The sequence below is a fragment of the Colossoma macropomum genome, unplaced genomic scaffold (assembly GCF_904425465.1).
Source record: "Colossoma macropomum unplaced genomic scaffold, Colossoma_macropomum, whole genome shotgun sequence".
Classification (NCBI taxonomy): Eukaryota; Metazoa; Chordata; class Actinopteri; order Characiformes; family Serrasalmidae; genus Colossoma; species Colossoma macropomum.
The window spans coordinates 48,176,635-48,197,462 of NW_023494789.1; the positions used below are offsets into that span (position 1 = coordinate 48,176,635).

The 20,828-nt window shown below is 40.3% G+C and overlaps 1 protein-coding gene across 2 annotated transcripts in view; it reads right to left on the reverse strand.

Moving 5' to 3' along the window:
* cntn3b (contactin 3b) overlaps nt 1-20,828 on the reverse strand; it is a 125,744-nt gene that overhangs the window by 69,906 nt on the left and 35,010 nt on the right. For both annotated transcript variants that reach the window (XM_036571553.1, XM_036571555.1), the window contains exons 3-4: nt 14,680-14,855; nt 7,785-7,880 (exon numbers count right to left, since the gene is read on the reverse strand). In XM_036571553.1, the coding sequence (XP_036427446.1) occupies nt 7,785-7,880; nt 14,680-14,855 (272 nt within the window). The remainder of the gene's footprint in view (nt 1-7,784; nt 7,881-14,679; nt 14,856-20,828) is intronic.

Sequence of the window (20,828 nt, forward strand, 5' to 3'; positions counted from 1 at the left end):
CCAGAATTTCAGGCATGATTAGAGCTGAAATGAAATTGCGTAATAACCAAGTACGTAATTATTTACGCTGTGTAATTAATTTTCAATTTACATTCACTTTGAAAATGTTTTGTTTTTTTGTCTGCTTTTATTGTTTTTTACATTTTTAATGTTTGTCATCTCTTTTTGTTTTTTTTATTGTTTATATGTGCAATTTTAATTTTTTAAATAAAGCATTTTGTGAAACTTAGTGAAGCTTAATATTAATATTCTCTAATGCTCTCATTGTCTTCCATTTATTTCAGTCAAAAAATGACAAAAACATGACAAAATGTAAAAAAAATATACTCAAAAACTTTTCAAGTTCTAATCATAACAAAATATCTCCTCATCTACTTACCATGACAAATATGACATGAACCAAAAATTCAGAATCTGCACTTTTCCGAAAAATTTCTGCTTGTTCAGAGTGATAAATAATTCAACTGTGAGTAAATGTGTTTGAAGGATATGCCAGTGGAGACTGCTTATTATTCAGCATCTGCTATTAAGCTAATATGCAGTTTCTGCAGTTATTAGAGTGAGGAACTGAAGTGTCGAGTCCTTCGGGTTTAAGGGGTTAGCTCAGTCCCTCACACCTTCAGAGTTACCACTGTGTTGGGGCAAACCTGTGAGGACAGGCGCACAGTGGCCGTATCATCCCACTCTCGCTTTCGCCTTGGGCTCCCCTCCCCTCAAAGGTGGGCAGCGGGGGGCTGGTAAACAGAGCAGCTCGTGCTTCACAAGGCACCAGGAAAGGGAGCGAAACAAACTAGATTAAAAGCGCCTCACTGCCACTCTCATGACACATGCCCTGTCCGGCTCGGCACTGGGGATGAGGCCTCCTCGGCTGGCCTCGTTCATGCCTGGCTAAACCCCTCCTCACCCCCCTCCCCGCTGGAAAAGGCAGAGGCGGGAAGGACGGAGCAGCCTGCCATGCTGCATTAGCGTGTCATCCACAGGAGAAGTGTGGATGGGGGCGGTTGAAGAAGACAAAAGGAGAAAAACAACAGAGGACAGGAGAGCGAGGTCTTTTATAGTGGATGCGAGTGTCAGAACTACAACTACAGCACTGGGCAAAAGTCTTAATCCGGACAAGAATTTTGTTTAAAAACTATTAATTCAGTAGGCGTACACTTTTAAAGACCCCCTGCACTCAAAAATGTGTATTTACAATTATTTATTGATTAATTTATTTGTACCAGATGTAATTTTGAGTCTTGTTTGAAATGTTTGCAGCTTGCCATGAACTAAAATGGATAAATCACGGTGGTGCTTAAATTTGCATCAATTTTATGCTCCACATCTACTTAATAAACCTGTCAAATAATGAGAATAGAGCTGTTCTAGAAGCAGGTAGCATTTTACTGCAGCAGCTTAGCATGCTACAGCTCCACTGGCCACAACATGGGGTCATTATAACACACTGAAGCTTCACAGACACAAGTTTAGAGAATAAAGACTCAGACCTGAGCAGGTACATCTATATTTTTTGTGTCTGAGGCTGTTGGCTTAAGCTGCTTTTGCTTCAGTATCCTAGTAAGCACTAGAAGCTAGTGTTAGCTTAGCATGAAGGCATACACAGCTTTACACACAAACACACAGCTTCATTCTGGCTCAGTTAAGCCTCACTGACACAGGTTTAGAGACCCGTGGTAAACCTGTGCTTTAGTGTGTGGAGCTGTTGCTTAAGCTACATTTAATTAATACCCTTGTTAGAATCAGAGAATAGCGTAGTGAGAAACAAGGGCGTAGGAGTGAGTTTGACATGGGGGGGTGCACAGAGTGACAGAGCTGAATAGCTTCTCGAAAACAATTCTAAAAGGGACTCAACAGGCTTATGATAACTGTATTATTTCTGTTTATTGAAACTGGCATTGAACAGTATGGAGATGATGCAGAAGCACTTACTTGTCTTCTCTGACGAAGCTGAAGTTCTATTTTGCCAGTTTCTTATTTAAATTTTCCCGTTCCACCTTAAATGATATGGGAGTTACATTCTGGCGCTAACTGCCGCACCATTTAAGGTGGGACGGGAAAGGGCGTTCGAACAAGAAGCTGATGAATAAGAAGCCGACTTCAGTCTCATTGTTCTCTGTGGCTAAAATCATATATGTCACATTACTCTTCATGTACATTTACAACTTAGAACATGTAAAAATTACAGACAAAATGTTGATTTTATGCGGTAAAGTTGACTGTTTGCAGCAAATTCCCAAGCTAACAGTGACGCTAATGACGCAGTGTATTTACATCAGAGAGAGCAAATGGTTAATATAAATAAAACAATTCAATATTTTAAACATTACAAATGTCCAGGCGGGCGGCACGGTGGCGAAGTGGCTAGCCTTAGTGCCTCACAGCGAGAATGGCCTGGGTTCGATTCCCAGCCGGGCGACCAGGGTCATTTCTGTGTGGAGTTTGCATGTTCTCCCTGTGTCTGCGTGGGTTTCCTCCCACGGTCCAAAAACATGTAGTTAAGCTAATTGGACATGCTAAATTGCCCCTAGGTGTGATTGTGATTGTGTATGTCTGTCTGTCTGCCCTGCGATGGACTGGCGACCTGTCCAGGGTGCATCCTGCCTTCCGCCCATTGACAGCTGGGATAGGCTCCAGCACCCCACCACGACCCAGAAGGATAAGCGGTTTAGATGATGTATGTATGTATGTATGTAAATGTCCAGGGGTAAATTGGCATTACCTCACCTAACCATAAAAAATAAGGCAAAAGCCCCTAAAGAAGACTCCTTTATTCAGATGTACTACTATTTTACCTTCACTTACATTACATATCTGTAACTAGCAACTCATATTTGTAACTAGCAAAGATACTTTCTCTAGATAGACAAAGCACTTTTTGTAAGTCGCTCTGGATAAGAGCGTCTGCTAAACGCCGTAAATGTAAATGGCATATAAAAGGCATGCATAGGTTCACTGGTGGTCTTGGATACTAAGTAAAATGGCTATATCTGTGTTGTAGATATTGTGACCCCTTGCTCTTTCACCACGATTGTAAAGAAATATGAATCTGTATGTCCAGAAATTAACAGCTCACATCAAAAGCACTCTGGTTGACTCTGTTTACATCTGAACCACAGCGGAAATTTTGAAAAATGTGTAAAAGTGTGTAAATGTGAAAAAGTGTAATTCACCTTTAAGTTACAGAAATGTGTAATAAAAGTTTCGACCTGACTATTCGAGAGGTTAAATATCATCTCAGGTGTAACAGTGCTGTAAGTGTGTGTGACACTCCTGTCACTCATCCCGTGTCCCCGGAGAAGATGCCTGTGGAACCTGAGCTCCGGATGTGCTGCAGCCAAAAGCGATTCGTTCTGATTAAGCCAGCCGCCAAGACCGACCGGCCATCCCTGACTCAGAGCTAAGCTAGCCTAATGAGCAGCGCTTGTATTCGTCAACCACACAGAAAGTCAAGAGAGAGAAAGTGGAGGAAAAGAAAAAGCCCCAGTTGGGACCACCTTTGCTGGAAAATGCTTTACATAGTGGCTTCCCATAACAGGAAGATGAGCAGAGAAGATCATTCCGAGATGCATGTGTTTATAAAGCCGGGGTGAATACAGCCCTCCACAGTAAACGAGTGTTCAGAATGAGCTCTCAGAAAGTGTTCTTTAAGCACGCACGTCTGCTGGATTCACAATACGGCATACGGTGACTGCGTTTGCCATCCGCGGTTTCAAGGAAGTGAGGCAACAGCGAAGGCTACAAGCACGGCCCGAAGTCTGTGAATAACAATGGACGCTTCAAGGTCGCGGTTATTCATGGCGTTCGTGTTTCGGAAGCTACTGAGCACAGCAAGTCCTTCTTGCTCGCTCTGCTTAAAGGCAAAAAAAAAAATAAAATATAATAAACAGGTCACTACAGCAACACATCTGACCACTTCACATTTCTATTATTAAGTGAAAGGGCATTAGTGGTCCTTAGTCTGAAAGGCTACTGTGGTTTCCTGCAAAAAGGCAGCAGCTTCGGTAAAAAGCACTCAGTTATTTCTGTCTATGTTTATGGAACGTTCAGCAAAAGCCTCAAATAATACAATAATTTTGCTGCAGATACAGGAATACATTGATTCTGAAATGATAGCACTCTATGACGTCATAAGTTCAAAATGTTTATAGGAAGCTAATGATACTAAATATATCAAGAATGCCTCATTTTTGAAGATTAGTGATAATGACCGGAACAAATACCTCAAATAAATGATTAGAGCATATTAAAGGGACACTCCAGCCAAAATGAAAAATGCAACCATTGCCTTATGTGTCATAAACAACTACTCATGTCCTATAGTGGCTCCACAGTAACCTCTAGTGAAGAGATTTTCCCATTGAAAGACTAGAAAAGACTTCTTCTGATGTATCGTGAAGGAATTTAAAATTTAGTGATTTTATTCTGAACCGTCCTTTTAAAATGAAACAAACACTCAATGGACTCTCAATAACATGTCAAAAACATTTGAGGGTTAGGATTAGGTTTTGGGTTGAGGTTAAAGTTAGGGTTAGGATTAGGGTCAGGGTGAGGGTTAGGATTAGGTTTTGGGTTGAGGTTAAAGTTAAAGTTAGGGTTAGGATTAGGGTCAGGGTTAGGGTTAGGATTAGGTTTTGTGTTCAGGCTAAGGTTAGGGTTAGGATTAGGATTAGGTTTTGTGTTGAGGCTAAGGTTAGGGTTAGGATTAGGGCCAGGGTGAGGGTTAGGTGTTGGGTAAGGTTGGTATGGTTAGGTTTTAACAACACATCTACTTAATGTAAGTAATGTATCAACAGAACATCTACAAGATATTTACTTCAATGTATTCAGATGCTTCACTGCTGCTACTTCACTGATATGTTGTTGATGTGTTGCCCAAATAAAGTGTTGCCAAAAAGTTTAGCTTGTGAATGTAGAAAGAAATCACATCTGTCTTTATTAGCTGCTACATCAGTGGGTACACAAGCAGTTAGGATTTCTCGCTCGGTGGAGCGTTTCATAACGGCCGTATGATGTACTTGCGTAATGAACGTTAAAGCTGCACTCTATAAGAAATGGGGATTTGGAGACCTCTCTGGTAAAAATGTGTAATTGCATATAACCTGCTGTAGACCAATTTGTAACATGGGTTGTGCTTCGGACCCCTTTCCCCTATCAGATGAATCTAATGATTGAAAGAGAATTCAAAGAGAACTCAGTCAAAACTTGGTGAAAGATGCGTCTTAAGAAAATGTAGTGAATTATCTACTACTGTCATCATATCTTCATCAGCATAACATTGATTTTGTATTTGAGATCTAAACATCAAGCCAGACCTTCTTTTTGAGTCTGCGCGTGTAGCATTAATACATAAAAACGTATGACGTGGTGTGAAAAACTCCCGACCCAACAGCTCCAACTTTTAAATGATTATTTCAAGCTTTACATGGCGACTCGCAGCCATGCACACTCACCATATGTTAGTCTCCTGCTTATTTATTTTTATTTATTGATGTACTTTTTGACTCAGTAATGCTACTTCTTTCAATTTTGGTCAGCTGTGATGACACATGACAATTTTTAGTGTTGTTCAGCTCAAAAGCTGACGGTAATGTTTGCATACGTTTTGTTATTTGTTAGCTATGTAGATTTTTTGTAGCATTTCTTGACTTTACACATGATTCAACGTAACTGTAAACAACAGTGTAGTGGATCATTTCAACAGTACAACCAGTGTTAGCATCCAAAAAACTTAGCTAGGAAGCAAGATAGCTTATCAGCTAGTTTAGCCACTTTATACTACTTTATACGTACATTTATAGTAGCACAATGAACAGGAAAAGACAGATCACAACTACTTATAATGATTAAACGTTAGCTAAAATTTCATGAGCGTGTCTACTCTAGTTTGTAACATTTCAATCTACACTGTAAAAGCTATTTTTGAATACTGATAAGTACTGTTTTACATTCTAGCCATCCATAAAGCTGACAAGATTTTAAGCAATTGCTTAGAATGCTTTGGAATGCTTTGGAAAGCCTTTGAGCTCCCTGAACACCACATTTCTCTTATTCCAACTTTTGCATCATTTTGCTGTAAACTGGAAAGCTTTCTTCTGGCTAAGAATGCAAAGTAGCCAGTGACAATGCGTCCAGCTAAATGTTCTCCATTGCATTTTAAACATGATAAACATACTATCGATTGCTTGCTTGGAGCAGAGAATGCATTTTGCTGAGAAATATATTGCTTTCCGACTGGATTGAGACTCCAATTCGTAGAGTATATTTCCATTAGCCGGCAGATTTGAGTCTAATTGAAAACAAAATGATTCAAATGAAACAATAAATGGGGGCCAGGCAGGTGAGAAGGGCGAGGGCTTCGTTTGCAAAAATCCATTCCAATGAGTTTCTTTAGGAGGTCCACAGCTTACCGGCACAGTAGCACTGAAAAAGTAATTACTTATGCTCTAAAATACTTTGTAGACAAGTGACTAAACAACTGACAGTATAGTTTATGTCCTACTATCGTGGTTAGTCTGCAGTAAGCTTTTGAAAGAGTGAAAATATGAAGGCGATTTTTCTACTCCAAACCGGGGTTCATGTCCTCTAACTACACAAATGATTAATCACAGATTAATTATCTCCACAAATCCTAATTGCCGGCATATGAAACAAATCCCACGTCTTCTCGTTTCTGACGTCTCATCTGTTGCCGTAATTGTCACGATCTCAGAATGAAATGAATGTTTCACACTGTTGGTCCTTCATTCATTGCAACTCCTCTCTAATTACCAAAGCCTGAACAGCGCTGCCAGTTTTTGAGCTGCGTCTGCTGCCCAGTGAGATGCGGAACATGCTCAGAGTAGAACAGCTGGGACCCTGACCTGTGCCTTGATTATGCACAGCTAACATGCCAAGATGGAAAGTAAGGGTTCCTTTTGTTTCACACCGGTCAGCTAATGTTGTGGGTTCTGAGCTCCTATTTGGGCTCCAGCATATTAACCACTTATGACGTTTGTGTGGTTTTATAAGCCAAATATAGGCAAAACTGACCATTTTCACCTCTTTCACCTTTAGAATTAAACAGTCACTGTGCTTTTAAGATCAACACATGTAAATGAGCTCTGTCCTGACTGGCTGCCCTATATTGTGCCTCAATCGGTAAGCAGTCCAAGCTAAAACACTCCTTATAACTTCAGTGTGAATAGGCGGGGCTAAACTGTTGTTGGCTGAATAGGTGGGCATATCTATGCATTGACATCACAAAAACAATGAATTCAAAATGGGCTGTTTTTGTAGCTTTGTTTGCATATATAGACTATGGACTGGGGAGTGAACGGTATATATTGAATCCTGGAAATCATAACTAATTTTCAATTCCCATACCATGAAACTCTGTATCAGGGAGGGTCTCTGAACTCTACATCATACCTCTATTCACCTCCTGAGACTGCTTTGATGTTTACTGCATTTTTAATGTCTCCTCGCTGGTTGTAACTAGTCAGACCTGCTAACTATGTAAAATGAATGACAAGCGAGTCTCTGGAGTGAGTATAAAAAGTACAAGTAAGCTCTCAGTTGTTTTCTGCAGATAAAAATATCAGTGCGGTTAAAACAACAACAACAACAACAACAACAACAACAACAACAACAACAAAAATGTACCATGTATTCAGATCTGTATCTGTATCTGTTTTGAATGCAACAGAATGCACCTTCGTTCTGAGCAATGCAGTAATGATCACGTGATCAAGTGTTATATGCAGACAGACAGCTGTAACAGCATCTGTAATAAAGCCCAGTCTTACCTCCAGAATGCAAAGGGGTACCACATAACAGCACAACACCTTGGCCTTCCCTCACGTTCACCGCACTTCTGGGCTGGGTTTTGAAGTTCTCTAGATCTACAAAACAATAAACACAAACCTAGACATCAGATACTGTAATAGGTAGATTTTAACACAGTTGCAGGTAGAGCACCATCATCATTTGGGAGGCAGGGGTGGCGACAGCAGTAATTTCAGACTGCCGGAGCCAGGTCGACTCTTTAGCTCCACTGAGTCACCCTCTATCTGACGGCTGATTGCTGCTTTTGTAATGTGAAATGGACTTCAGCATATGGTGGGTGTGTCAGAATGCAGCCCGCCGTGCCGACTGCAGGATTAGCTCCTAGGGACGGATAAAGCAGAGGGCGGGATGGAGGGAGCGGAGAGAACAGCAACTGCTCTCCCTCTATGCCAGAGAGATATACCAGCATTATTATCAAATAAGCCCTAATCTTTACACTCTGGAAGCATTATCCTCCTTGTCAACGAGGTTCCGGCCTGTTCACCACCTTCAAATTAATGAGTTGAGAAAAAGAGAGAGAGAGAGAGAGCTGGTAGTCTGAGTGGGCGATATGGCAAAAATACAACACTGTGATTCTGGAGGGCATTTTAACAATGCAATTTACAGCATGGTGCAAAATTCAGAGACCACCATTTATTTAAATATCCAGTCAAAATGGCAACACATTCATTTTCAGGAGATTAGATACAGGATAATCCACCGGCATAAGGAAGGAGAAAGTCGCAGATTCCAAAACATGAGTTCAGAAAATGATTAGAAGCTACAGAGAAAATAGGACTCCTAACAACCACCTGGAAGACCTGGTAGACACCAAAACTGCCCCCATCAGATAAACAGCACTTAAAGCTTTCATCTCTGAGAGAGGGGAGAAAATCAAGCTGCTTCAGATCTGAAAACATCCACAGGTGTTTCTGTCCATCCTTCCACTGTGAGAAGACGACTCAGCGCTGTGGGTCTGAAAGGATGTGTAGCTGTCAAGAAGAACCTCACTGAGAAAAGGAGACGGACACATCAAACAAAGAAGCTGAACAGTGGACTGACCACCCCAGAGTCCAGACCTCAACACCACTGAATGTGTTTGATTATTCAGAAAATGATCAACCAGCTTCTAAGACTGAACTTTGGAGGTGTGTCTGCAGATTCTTTGAGGAAACTGAAAGTGAGTCTCCTGAAAAGAATGGAAACTGTAATAAAGATAAAGAGTGGACAAACTAATACTAACAAAAATGATATTATATTTAGTTGTTGAGGCTTCTGCATAATTTCCCATTAAATACATGTTCTCTGTTTTTCCCTGATGCTGAAAAATGAGTAACTTGTACTTAATGGCTGATTTTACTGGAAATTAAATAAATGACTTTCGCAGTTCTGTATCTATCAGGATACTTTGTTTCCCAGAAGCTGGAATAAACAAAATGCATCAACAAAACAGCAGTGCTACATCTAAAAAAGCCTATGTTAAAACTGAGTATAATTATTTTTTTCATTCAAATTAAACAGTAAACTATTTCTTAATAAATATAAAATGCATTAGTAAAACTGGATAAGCATAATGGGCTGACAGTGCTTTTCAGCTTATGCATAAACTGGGTGCTGTTGGTCAGAGGCTCTCTGTAAGTAGTCTAAAGCTTTTAATGATATATGCAATCGTTAAAGGGGAATTCCACCATTTTTTAGTGCTCTGCATAATTAAATCTTCATTCAGAGCGACAGGAACCAGAGGTTACAATGTCCACAACACAAATATAGCCATTTTATTTACTATCCAAAACCACCAGTGAACCTATACCTGTCTGAGTTTTATATGGATTCTTTAAAAATAGAAAAATAGTAATAAATCTGAAAAAACACCCACAACACCCTGCATGTACCCCTCCACTATGAACAGATTTAAAAATGCACATTTTAGGCCAAAACCTTCCCCAAACTCATAACTAAAACAATGTGTCAGACATCAGGCTCAGCACACTGTGATATAATTTAACACAACAAAAGTATATGTATTTTATTTTTATTTAGTGAGAAATTCCACAGCTACAACCATCTAACCATCATAGTTGCCATCATCACAAAGCTCAGATAAGACCTCTACATCATACCTCTATTCACCTCCTGAGACTGCTTTGATGTTTACTGCATTTTTAATATCTCCTCGCTGGTTGTAACTAGTCAGACCTGCTAACTATGTAAAATGAATGACATCCTTGAACAGGAGGTAGTTTGTGAGAAAAATGTCATCTTTGTAGAAGGACAGCGGGTTTATCTTCTCTTAACATGGTATAATGAGTAATGAGTATGAAAAGCGAGTCTCTGGAGTGAGTATAAAAGTACAAGTAAGCTCTCAGTTGTTTTCTGCAGATAAAAATATCTCTGCAGTTAAAGCGTCAACAACAATAACAAAAATGTTCCATGTATTCAGATCTGTATCTGTATCTGTTTTGAATGCAGGAGAATGCATCTCTTCGTTCTGACTAATGCAGCCTATTCACATCTGGTTACATCTCTACTGAACAGAGAACTCAAAATACAAAATCTATTCAAAATAACAGTGCAGTTGTTGCTGTTCTGCACTTCTCTAGTTCCTGGATTTCTCTGGTGTGCAATGCAAGCAAAGGAACTCGGACTGTTCGTGATATATTTAATAATATAAACTAAATTACACAAACAGATTGAATAGTGAGGGTCACGTGATTCAGCATATGTGGTGCACTACTGTCGTATACCATATGTGGTTTATAAAGGTATTATTATGCATAAACTTTGCATTAACATTGTACAAGTAGGGTATGTTTAATACTCTGCTGGCTCACAAATATCACTTAGAGGCATTCGATTAGTGCTTTAGACCAAAATACAAACCCTGAGAACTGTATAATAAACAAATAAATAAATAAATAAATAAATAAATAAATGTGTATATTATATATATATATATATATATATATATATATATATATATATATATATATATATATATATATATATATATATGGGAACTATTTTGCCTCACAACACCCTGCATGTATCCCTCCACTATGTATAGGTTTTAAAATGCACATTTTAGGCCAAAACCTTATCAACACCTCCCACTAAAACAATGACTCAGACATCAGACTCAGCAACACTGTGAGGTAATTTAACACAATAACGACAGTATATTTATTTCATTGTTATTTCTTTTGGTTAATATCTTATTTTCTATTAATATTTATAAATAGCCTGTCTAGTCTGCTTATAAGTGTGCGCTCACCATGATAAATTCCCCGCATGTACAACATGCTTGGCGAAATAAAATGATTCAGATTTCTCCGATTCTATTCGTAAACACTTCGTAATAACTTTCTGTGAGGGAGCTTTTAGAGGTGGACGTCTGGTTCCTATCACCACCACTGTGAACAGTTCTCCATACCAAACCACTCTGAATGACTTTGCACACACTTTAACCATTTAACTCCGCAGAAATCCTGTAAAATGAGTGGAATTCCCCTTTAGGTGTTCTAGAAGCACTGACAATACCCATGACACACTCCTTAACCTGGCCTGATATAAAGCATGCTCTCTAATCATGGCAGTAAAGCTGATAGTGACCGTGGCTTACGCTTGCCAGCCTCGCATCCTCGAGCAAACAGCCGAGCCTGGAGCTCCCCAAGCCAAACAAAAGGAAGTCAATGTGACCGATAAGACAAATTGGACGGGAGGCGGTGCGATGGTGGACTCAAAAAGCAAAGAAAACAGCGGGATTAGTTTGAGGGTGGTGGAGGGACTCGGTCTGCCTCGGCCTAATGAGAGATTCCCTGCTGAAAGAAAGAGACGTCCTAGACCGTAACGGAGGAGGAAAAGGGAGCAGAGTCACAGAGGCTGAGGCTCCGGGGCTGATTAATGAGCTCTCGGCCTGGAATCTATACTGCTCGGCCCATGCGGCGCAAAGTTTGCAGAGAGGCCAGGCACCTCCACAGTGGCGGCGTGTGTCTGGGTGCTTTGTAATGAAGAACATTAATATCAGTCCAGATACGGAGGTCAAACAGGTGAGGCCAGGAGCTGGAAGCTGATGCTGCGGGATTCTATCTCTGTTTCTTGTATTGATTTGGTATGAAGTTATGAAGTGGGCATCGAAAGTAGCGAGTTCAGCTTTTCCATTCAGGTTCTCACCATCTGCGGTCCATAACGATGTGCGCTCATATAGTTGAAAGCATAAAGAAAGACGTACAGAGTTTCTATATGCCTCGTTAACAAAGCACAATCCAAACTGCTGGCTAAGCAATTTGCTAATAAGAAAAAGAGATCAGACGCTTTGACATGACCGCTGATTTATTCAAAGTCGTCCAAAATAACAAGGTCTCACCTTAATGGCAGGTAATGAAAGCTGGCAGCAATAGCGCCCTATTAAAACCACCACTCCCCTTCAACTGCCCAGTGATCAATAAGGGAAATAAATGTCAAGCGGCTCCTTTTAACCAATCCTCTCAAGCGAGATTCATTATCCTACCCATGAGGATAGTGGCAGCCTGTCTCCTAAGGGGAGAGTGGGATGCTCTCTTCGGCCAGAGAGCCGATCGATAGCGAGGAGACATGACGTGGAGAAAGCGAGAGAGGGCAGAGAAACCTACAGGACCTGCGCTCTCCGGCAGGAAACGGCCCTCAGCAAGGACGGCTCTTATCTCCTCTCGCCTCTGAGATGAGGCGTGAGCCTCAGCGCAAGCTCATGAGCTCAAAAGGTTAAGAGCAGCTACGAGTAAAACCTGTTCCGATGAGTCAAGTAGGAAAATTGTCTTGACTCATTTGATTTATCGTCTCACCGAGTGTTCGAGGTGAGCGCTTCGACTTCTGGTGGAAACTGGTTTCCCGAGGAAAAAAACACAAGCTTTGACAGCCCCATTTAGAAAATATATATATAAATTTCCTTTGAATACCTCTATGCTTCAGTGGCTTTCTGACAGTCCCGTGGGTGGTGGGCCCTGCAGTCTGGGAAACACCATCTTAGGAGCATGGCAGCATGAGTCAATTGATTGTTCAAAGATTCTGTTAAAGCTGGCAATGCACTGACTAATGGGAATCGATGGTGGAGTCTGAAGCTAATCAAACGCCGCTCCACCCTTCTGAGCTTGTTGCATTTGACATCCAGCTCGATTCCGCTTTCTTTTGCTGAGAAATCTCATTTGCTGCCTTATAAACCGAACAGCCACGAGAGATGAGCGAGAAACGGCTTATACACCGAAATACAGGCAAATGAACACCCACACATACGTCTAACATATACCCCAATACATCTCCAATCCCAGCACCTCTTCAGAGCTGTGTTAATACTTTCCCCACTCTATGAATGTTCTTCCAGTCCCGTGTGTCTTCCTGCTCTAAGAAAGCTGATCCCACTAATCAGCTTTAATTAAAGCGATAGTTCAGTGAAAAAAAATTAAAAAGTCAAATGTACATAATTTTGCTCTTGCTTACGTAGTGAAGGTGTGAAGTTTCTTCAGTAGTTTTGCACTGGTGCTCCAAGGCTGAACTAACAAGTAATGGAAGCTTATGTCCAGTTAGCACTGCATAACCTGCAAGTTTAAGTGAGGTTTCGGTATAACTGTTTGTCACACAGTGTCAGAAACCAAATAAACAAGTCTGTTTGAGGTTCCTTGAAAAGGAATTCCACCAATTTTTCAAAATTTCCACATAAATAAATGGTTAAGATGTAAACAAAGTCATTCAGAGTTCTTTGGTGTGAAATGCCCTGTTCTAGTGAAACTTAGTCACAGTGGTGGTGATAGGAACCAGACATCTGAAGAGGTTAACGCCTCTACAAGCTCCCTCACAGAAAGTTATTAAATGAAACAGTTATGAATATGCTGCCTGATCCCTGAGACATATTGAATTGACAACATATTGAAATATGTTTATTTTACTCCATTCATAGTGGAGAGTACAGACTCATGTAGGTCCACTAGTGGTTTTGGATAGTAAAATGGCTATATTTGTGTGGTAGACATGGCAGCTTCTGGTTCATATCACCACCACTGTAAAGTTTCTTTACAATAAACCATTTCACATGAAACCACTCTGAATGACCTTGGCCCTTATCCCTACCACTTAGCCCTACCCCTCCATTCATGCCTAAGAAGTAGTGCGTCCCAATTTTGGTTGAGGCTGAGGGGTGAGGTGAAGTGTTAGGGCTACACAGATTTAGGGGTGGACGATAATAAATAATTGTCCCCCTCTTTGAAGGCACACGATTCCCTAAAATGTAACTAAAGCCCAGCAGTGAGGAGCTGAACTTTACCCTCCTCTGCTGTCACTGCAGACTGGCAGGGTCGCCTACAGAGCAGCGCTGGTAGCTGTTAATGAAGTGATGCTCTTTTTATTTGAGGGTCCCCATTTTAGAGGGAAGATTTCAACCACTACCCCTTGTAACTCAGTTCCAAGGGGCAAAGTGACACTCGAAAACAAGGGGTAGGGATAAAAATAAGAAATAGGATGTGACCTTTGTTTACATATTAATGAAAGAATTATGCCAAGATTTTTAAAATTCAGTTGAATTTTCATTTAACAACTTTCACCTGTGCACGAATTTGCATGCATGCTAACTGATGGCCATAGGCATTACTTGGTAGCCATATTACCTTCATAGTTTCAGTGTAAAACGTAAGGTGCAAACTTCAGACACCAAACATATTTTGGCCAACCAACTACATTTGGGGGAAAACTGAGTAAATTCGATTTTTTGCCGGACTATCACTTTAACAAGGCGGTCCTTTGTTGAAGTTTGTGCGCAGGGCCAGGATTTGGAACAGCAGCGCTGCACCATGCAGTGCTTGGACACAAAGCTCCAGGGCTGAGTTGGGGAAACATTAAACCCTTCCAACTCACATGCAAACTGCAGACTGGCTCTCTGGCTCAGGATGGTTCCGCGGGTGTTGGAGGCAGAGCACTGGTACACCCCGGTGTCTTGGTCCCGGTCCAGCCCTTTAATGATCAGGTTCCCTCCAGACATGCGACGCCTCTCGTCACCACGAAGATCAATGAGCGTCCCGTTTAGAGACCATCTGCAAGAGACGCAAACACAATCAGTTCCCGTCTCACGAGAGTCGCGACCGCTGGCATTCATCACCCGCATCGATCCCATCAACCCACCTTCATTATGCTGGCAGAACAAAGAATGAATCAAAGCTCACACATCACACTTGAGCCTGTTCTTTAACATTGTATGACAGGATTTACATAAAAGTAGGACCTGATGAGGGAAGCATACAAATAACCGTCTGTAATGAACAGTAATGGTTTTAGAAACGGATTTGTAAAGATGAGCTCAGAGCTTCACATTGTTTCTATTTCAATAAGATTCCAAGTATTCACACTGAGTTCGGAATACGTTCCAGAGGTATTTAAATGGTAATTCTGCTGTCTTCCGTGTGTAGGCCTGCATGCTGAGTGACACACAATGAGTGTTTACAGTCAGCTTTTATTTTAAAATAATTTTCTTTACTTGAAGCAGATGAAGAAACAATGGCATGTTTGGATCTATTATTACCTTTAAAGAAGAATTCATTCCATTCTTTTCACAGTTTCTGCCTAATTACATTATTAAGATGTGAAATGCACTATTCTAGAGAAACTTAGAGTCAGAACAGTTTACAGTGGTGGTGATAGGAACCAGACGTCTGAAGTGTTTAATGCCTCTAAAAGCTCCCTCACAGAAACGTAATATATCAAATGGTTATGAATATTCATTCCATTAACCACTGGCCTAAAATCAGTCAGATTGACCACTATTTTACCATCATCAACACTCCATATAAAACTCAGAGGATACATGCAGGTTTACTGGTGGTTTAGATAGTAAATACAGTGGCTATATTTGTGTTACAGATATTGGTAAGTTTTTCTACAATGGCCCATTTCACATCAAAGCACTCTTGACACCTCAAAAGTTTAATTATGCGGCAATTTTGAAAAATTCCATTTTCAAAAATCACTGCATAATTAAACAAGCTCTCTTTTAATAGCAGCAAATGTATTCTGACAAGTGACTCTGCAGCTGTTTGTTATTAGCAAGGTGTGTTCATTGTTAGTGCATCCACAATGCATGCAAAAAAAGTGTAAAGTGTAGCATCTGTTCTACATCTACATTTGATTTTCATATCTCTGTATCTCACAGCATCAGGACCAAACAAGAGTGAATGCAATAAAAGCAGGTCATGGGGCTGAAACTGCAGTTCAGCCAAAGTATGAATGCCAAACTCGACTGTTTTGTACATTATTAATGTCCTAAATTTTTGCCAAAACCAGTAACATGATCATCACAGCAATATTTAGCATTATAGACCCACATTTAGACTCAAAAATGTGCTTTTCAAATGATCATGGCTTATTATGATTAAATGGACCATTTTACTGAATTGGTTCAAACTGCAGTCCCACAGTAAAATAAATATAAAAATGAAGTATTCAAACTTTAGATGTTTATAAGGATTATGTCATGATCTATTTAAACCCAAGGCACTTACTGAGATAATAAATATATACAAAATCATCATTTATTGGTTACTTTCTGTGGAGTCTGTTCCAAACCCCAACCCCTAAATAACAGTTGTGAAAATAAGATTTTCAGTATTTTCTTTTTTTTTTTGTCAAGATTTCTTTTTTATTTCTTCTTTTAAAGTGAAAATTAGTCAAAGCTGCCCCATGTTGTCATGTCGTTACCAAAACACAAAGAGGTTTAGTCTGTAGGCAGAGCCTTATTTTAGCCACACCCCTGCATTTTAGAGCAGGAAGTGAGACTGCATCCCTGTCCCTCATGGCCACATGGTGAGCAGTCAGATCCCAAGTAACCGTGTTTCAAAGTCTGAAAGTCTGTGGAGAACGTTAATAATTTTCACTACCGAAACAAATTTCACCACAAAGTACACATACACTTTACATATAAAGACATTCTTACAGGCTTGTAACTCAGGATAAAGTAGTGTTTGAGCAGTGCTCTTTGTGTTTTATGATTGGCTGTTTAGCCTGATGGTTAAGTTACTTTTTTTACCACACAAGACAACGGTTTGTGCCAGCAACTTCATCTGTTATGTCAATGCAGCTCTTAACGTTTTGTTTATCGTGAACAGTGCAATTTATTGTGTAGCCCTAATACACAGAAAAGCACTATTGACAAAAAGGTTTCTGGTTAAATATAATTTTTGGGAGCATAGGATTAAAATAAAAACTAGCTCAGCAAACTAAACAAACCTCTAGTTTGAACCGAATTAAGGCGACAAATGACAAACCGAAACAACCGAGCTGAAGAAAGCTTACAGAAAAGACTGTGAAAGACAAGCTGACAAACTGCTGGTCAGTGTTCGAGGCTGCACTTGGCTTCTTATTCGAATTTTCCGTCCTTAACTGCTGCACCGTTTAAGGTGGAGCGGAAAATGTAATAACGAAGCAGGCAAACAAAAAGTCAACTTCAACTTTGTGGTGAACCCTGTGCTTGTTTTAACTGCAGAAGTAGAAATCATTCACAGAGAGAGAGAGAGAGAGAGAGAGAGAGAGAGAGAGAGAGAGAGAGGGAATAAGAGAGAGAGAGAGAGAGAGAGAGAGAGAGAGAGAGAGAGAGAGAGAGAGAGAGAGAGAGAGAGCGCTCTGGTTCTTTTGAGGGAAACTGTAAGTTCGGCTGGTGAGATTCTCCAGTAAGACTGGAGTTTAAGTCCTGAGCGAGGGCTTACTGATGCTGTTGATGCTTCGCTTGTTTTCAGCTTATGGGGCGAATTTGAATTCTCACGCTTCACTCGTCTTCTGAAATAAAATAATCCAAGCGTAACTATAGTAACAGACATTTGAGGATGGTGCTGTATATCAAATTTACATTCGATGCAGTCCTAGCACGTCTGCACCGAGAAATGAATGCATTCACATGGACAGTAAGCGACTGCAGAGAGTTCCGTCTGCAGACAGACGCTTCAGTGCGTTTCCTCCACTTTGGAAGTCTTACCGAGTCACAGTTCAAGTCAAAGTCAAGTCGCAAATGTTTTTCCAATTTTGTTGAGTCAAGTCATCGAATTTGTAACTCGAGTCTGACTCACATGACTTGAGACCACACCTCTGGTTGGGGTTCTCTGGTTTCTCCTATGTGCTAGGACACAGAAGCTTATGCCACCAGGGCGGTGGAGAAGGGCTTTAGCTGGGATGTCGGGAGAACATATGAGTGTTTCTAATTTGCATAATCATGCATATTCATGGTTCTCTGCAATCTTTATGAGGGTAAAGGTGTAAAGATGCTCCAAGGCCATTTTTCCTTGGCATAAAATTATGTAAAATGTTTAACGAATTAATTATTTAACATAGATGATTTTTTAATGGTTTAAATGACACCCTTAGGGTTTAGGGTTAGGGAATCCGACTGAAAGAGCATCTTAAAAGCACAAAGGTTATTTTACACAGTGCTTTGTAGTTTTGTGTAACGGCTGTTTTAAAGTTTCAGTGGCTGCAATGTCAAAAAAAAAAGCTAAACTTGCCATCTGAGCACTTCCTGACCAGAATAACTGCCAACTAATCTCTTCAGCTGTGAAGAAAAAGCCACAAAGCATGGACCAACAGATAAGGAGCGCTCTCAAGAATACAGGCTGTGTAAAAGACCATACAGCTCATACAGGACACTTCAGCTGCAGCGAACACTGGAAAATGCACACTCCAGAATGGAGTGGTCCAGCTGCAATTAGTTAAAAACCCATTTTCTGAAAACTCCTGCACAACAATTACAGAATCTAAAAGGGGCAGAAGAAGGTAAGGAGCACTAGTAGCCTCTGGAACAGAACAGTCTGGTTCACTTTTCTAGGAAAGTACAACACAAGCCTGTTCAGTTCAAGACTTATGAGTGGACATGTACCAGTGTGATGGACAAAAAAATAAAAAGCTGATGACTAAAGCTTAAGTATCAAGGTCTATCACTTCATCTGGGACACAAGTCTAGGCTAAAAACTTACCTGTTTAGTCGAGCCTTTGGTTAATTTGCTTTCCTAACTATCTGTCCCCCTTATCCCCCCCCAACCCCGCCCTCGCCCCGCCCCCTCTTTCCCTGAGCTGAGCGGCTGCCTGTCCAAAGAGGGTCTGACCTGAGATGCGTGTTAAACTGTATCCACTTATACTGTTTTGTGTCTGAGCTGTTATCCGGTGTCGACCAGAGGAGGATGGGTTCCCCTTTTGAGTCTGGTTCCTCTCGAGGTTTCTTCCTCCTGTTGAGGGAGTTTTTCCTTGCCACTGTCGCCAAGGCTTGCTCACTGGGGGCGTGGACCCGGATTCTCTGTAAAGCTGCTTTGTGACAACATCTGTTGTAAAAAGCGCTATAGAAATAAATTTGACTTGACTTGACTTGACTTGACTTGACATGGAGGAAGTATGAAGGTAGAGTTAAGCTTGTCACAATTAATCAGCATATGAATAATTGCAATTAAAGATTTATTCACAGTTATTTCATCTTTTTCTGCTTATTTTGTGTAACTATTACAGGTCAAGTGCCCAGATTGGCTGACTAGCAATCTCACTTCCTAATTGTCAATACTATCAAATAAACAAACATCACCCTCTAAAGGCCTCATTAACAAACATCAAACAAACAAACGTCGCTCACCGCCGCCCTTTAATGGCATCATTAACAAACATCACATTAAAAAAGTTACTCATCACCGCCCTCTAAAGGCGTCATTAACAAACATCAAACAAACAAATGCCGCTCACTGCCGCCCCCTAAGGAGTCATTAACATCAAATAAACAAATGTTACTCACCGCTGCCCTCTAAAGGCGATAGGTCAGACGTTAGCACACCTATGATGAATCTGTATATCTTTAAACATTTTCAAATAATATTTTTATTTCTACTCAAGTATATTTGTGGGAAAAGTAATTCACTTGCTACCTTTTAGTCATGAAGTTATTAATTCCCTTTTTACATTTAATTTGTTTAAATAGATGACTTCATTTGTACTGCTTTGTGATTGGTCACAGCTCTGACCTTCAAAGTTTATCATTTTGTTTTAGACCGAGAGCGCATCAAAAAGAGCACAACACAGTCTTCAGTTCCTATGCTGATAAATGCTGTACGTACTAAGAAGTTTAACTGCAGTCTGCAGTTCTAGAAGTTAATCAGCACAAAAGCACTTTTTGGATGTCATATTTTTATAATGTTAATCATTTTTTAAAGACACTTTTACTTCTTTCACTGAAGCATTTAGTAGATATCCTTATGTGTTTGCTGATGTTTATATCAGTTTATTGCACATCTTTTTTTGTTGTGCCACTGTTTTTGAAAATCGCCTGACACAAAAACAAACGGTCTTTGGTTAGTTACTTTGCAAATCAGTTAGACGGCCCACTCCTGTCAAAGTAGGCGGTTCTTTGCCATGGTAAGACAGTAAACACATCTGATGTTACCAACTCATCCCTGTGAAATATCTGGACACCCGATTAGTGGCTTGACTTTTTAATCAGCAGAGAAGTAGCTGTGCTCATGATGGTAGATAGACGTCAGTTCTGCTACAGAACCTAATCTTCTCGGGGATCAAGTGCTGCCTAGTGCCTGTGTCACCAACAGTGCATCTAAAACAATTGTCTTTATCTAAACCAACGAAACCCATTTTGTGTATACAAAGTTTGACTAGAGGAAAAAAAAAACATTTAAACTTTATAAAAAATACAATCAAATGTAAATACATAGGTTTTTGGGGCGTTTTGAATAAAAATGAAAATCCAATGGAAATCCTGGACAGGTGGCAACTCTAAATGAACCAGACTTGGAACATGAAGAAGCCTGGGCTGTGAGACTAGAGTTTAGGCTACTAATTTAAAAAAATAAGAAATGCTTAAAAACCATCATGAGGACTGATAAAGCACTGAAAGTCATCCAGTGTCTTGAGGATGATAATTTGCCATAAACTGACATTGATTGATTTTGACAGGCGTCTGGCTGCGTTTAGAACAAAACAGGCTTTCTGATTGAAGGTGTGAATGTATTTTCTCTGTAGACAGTAGCACGCTGTCAGAG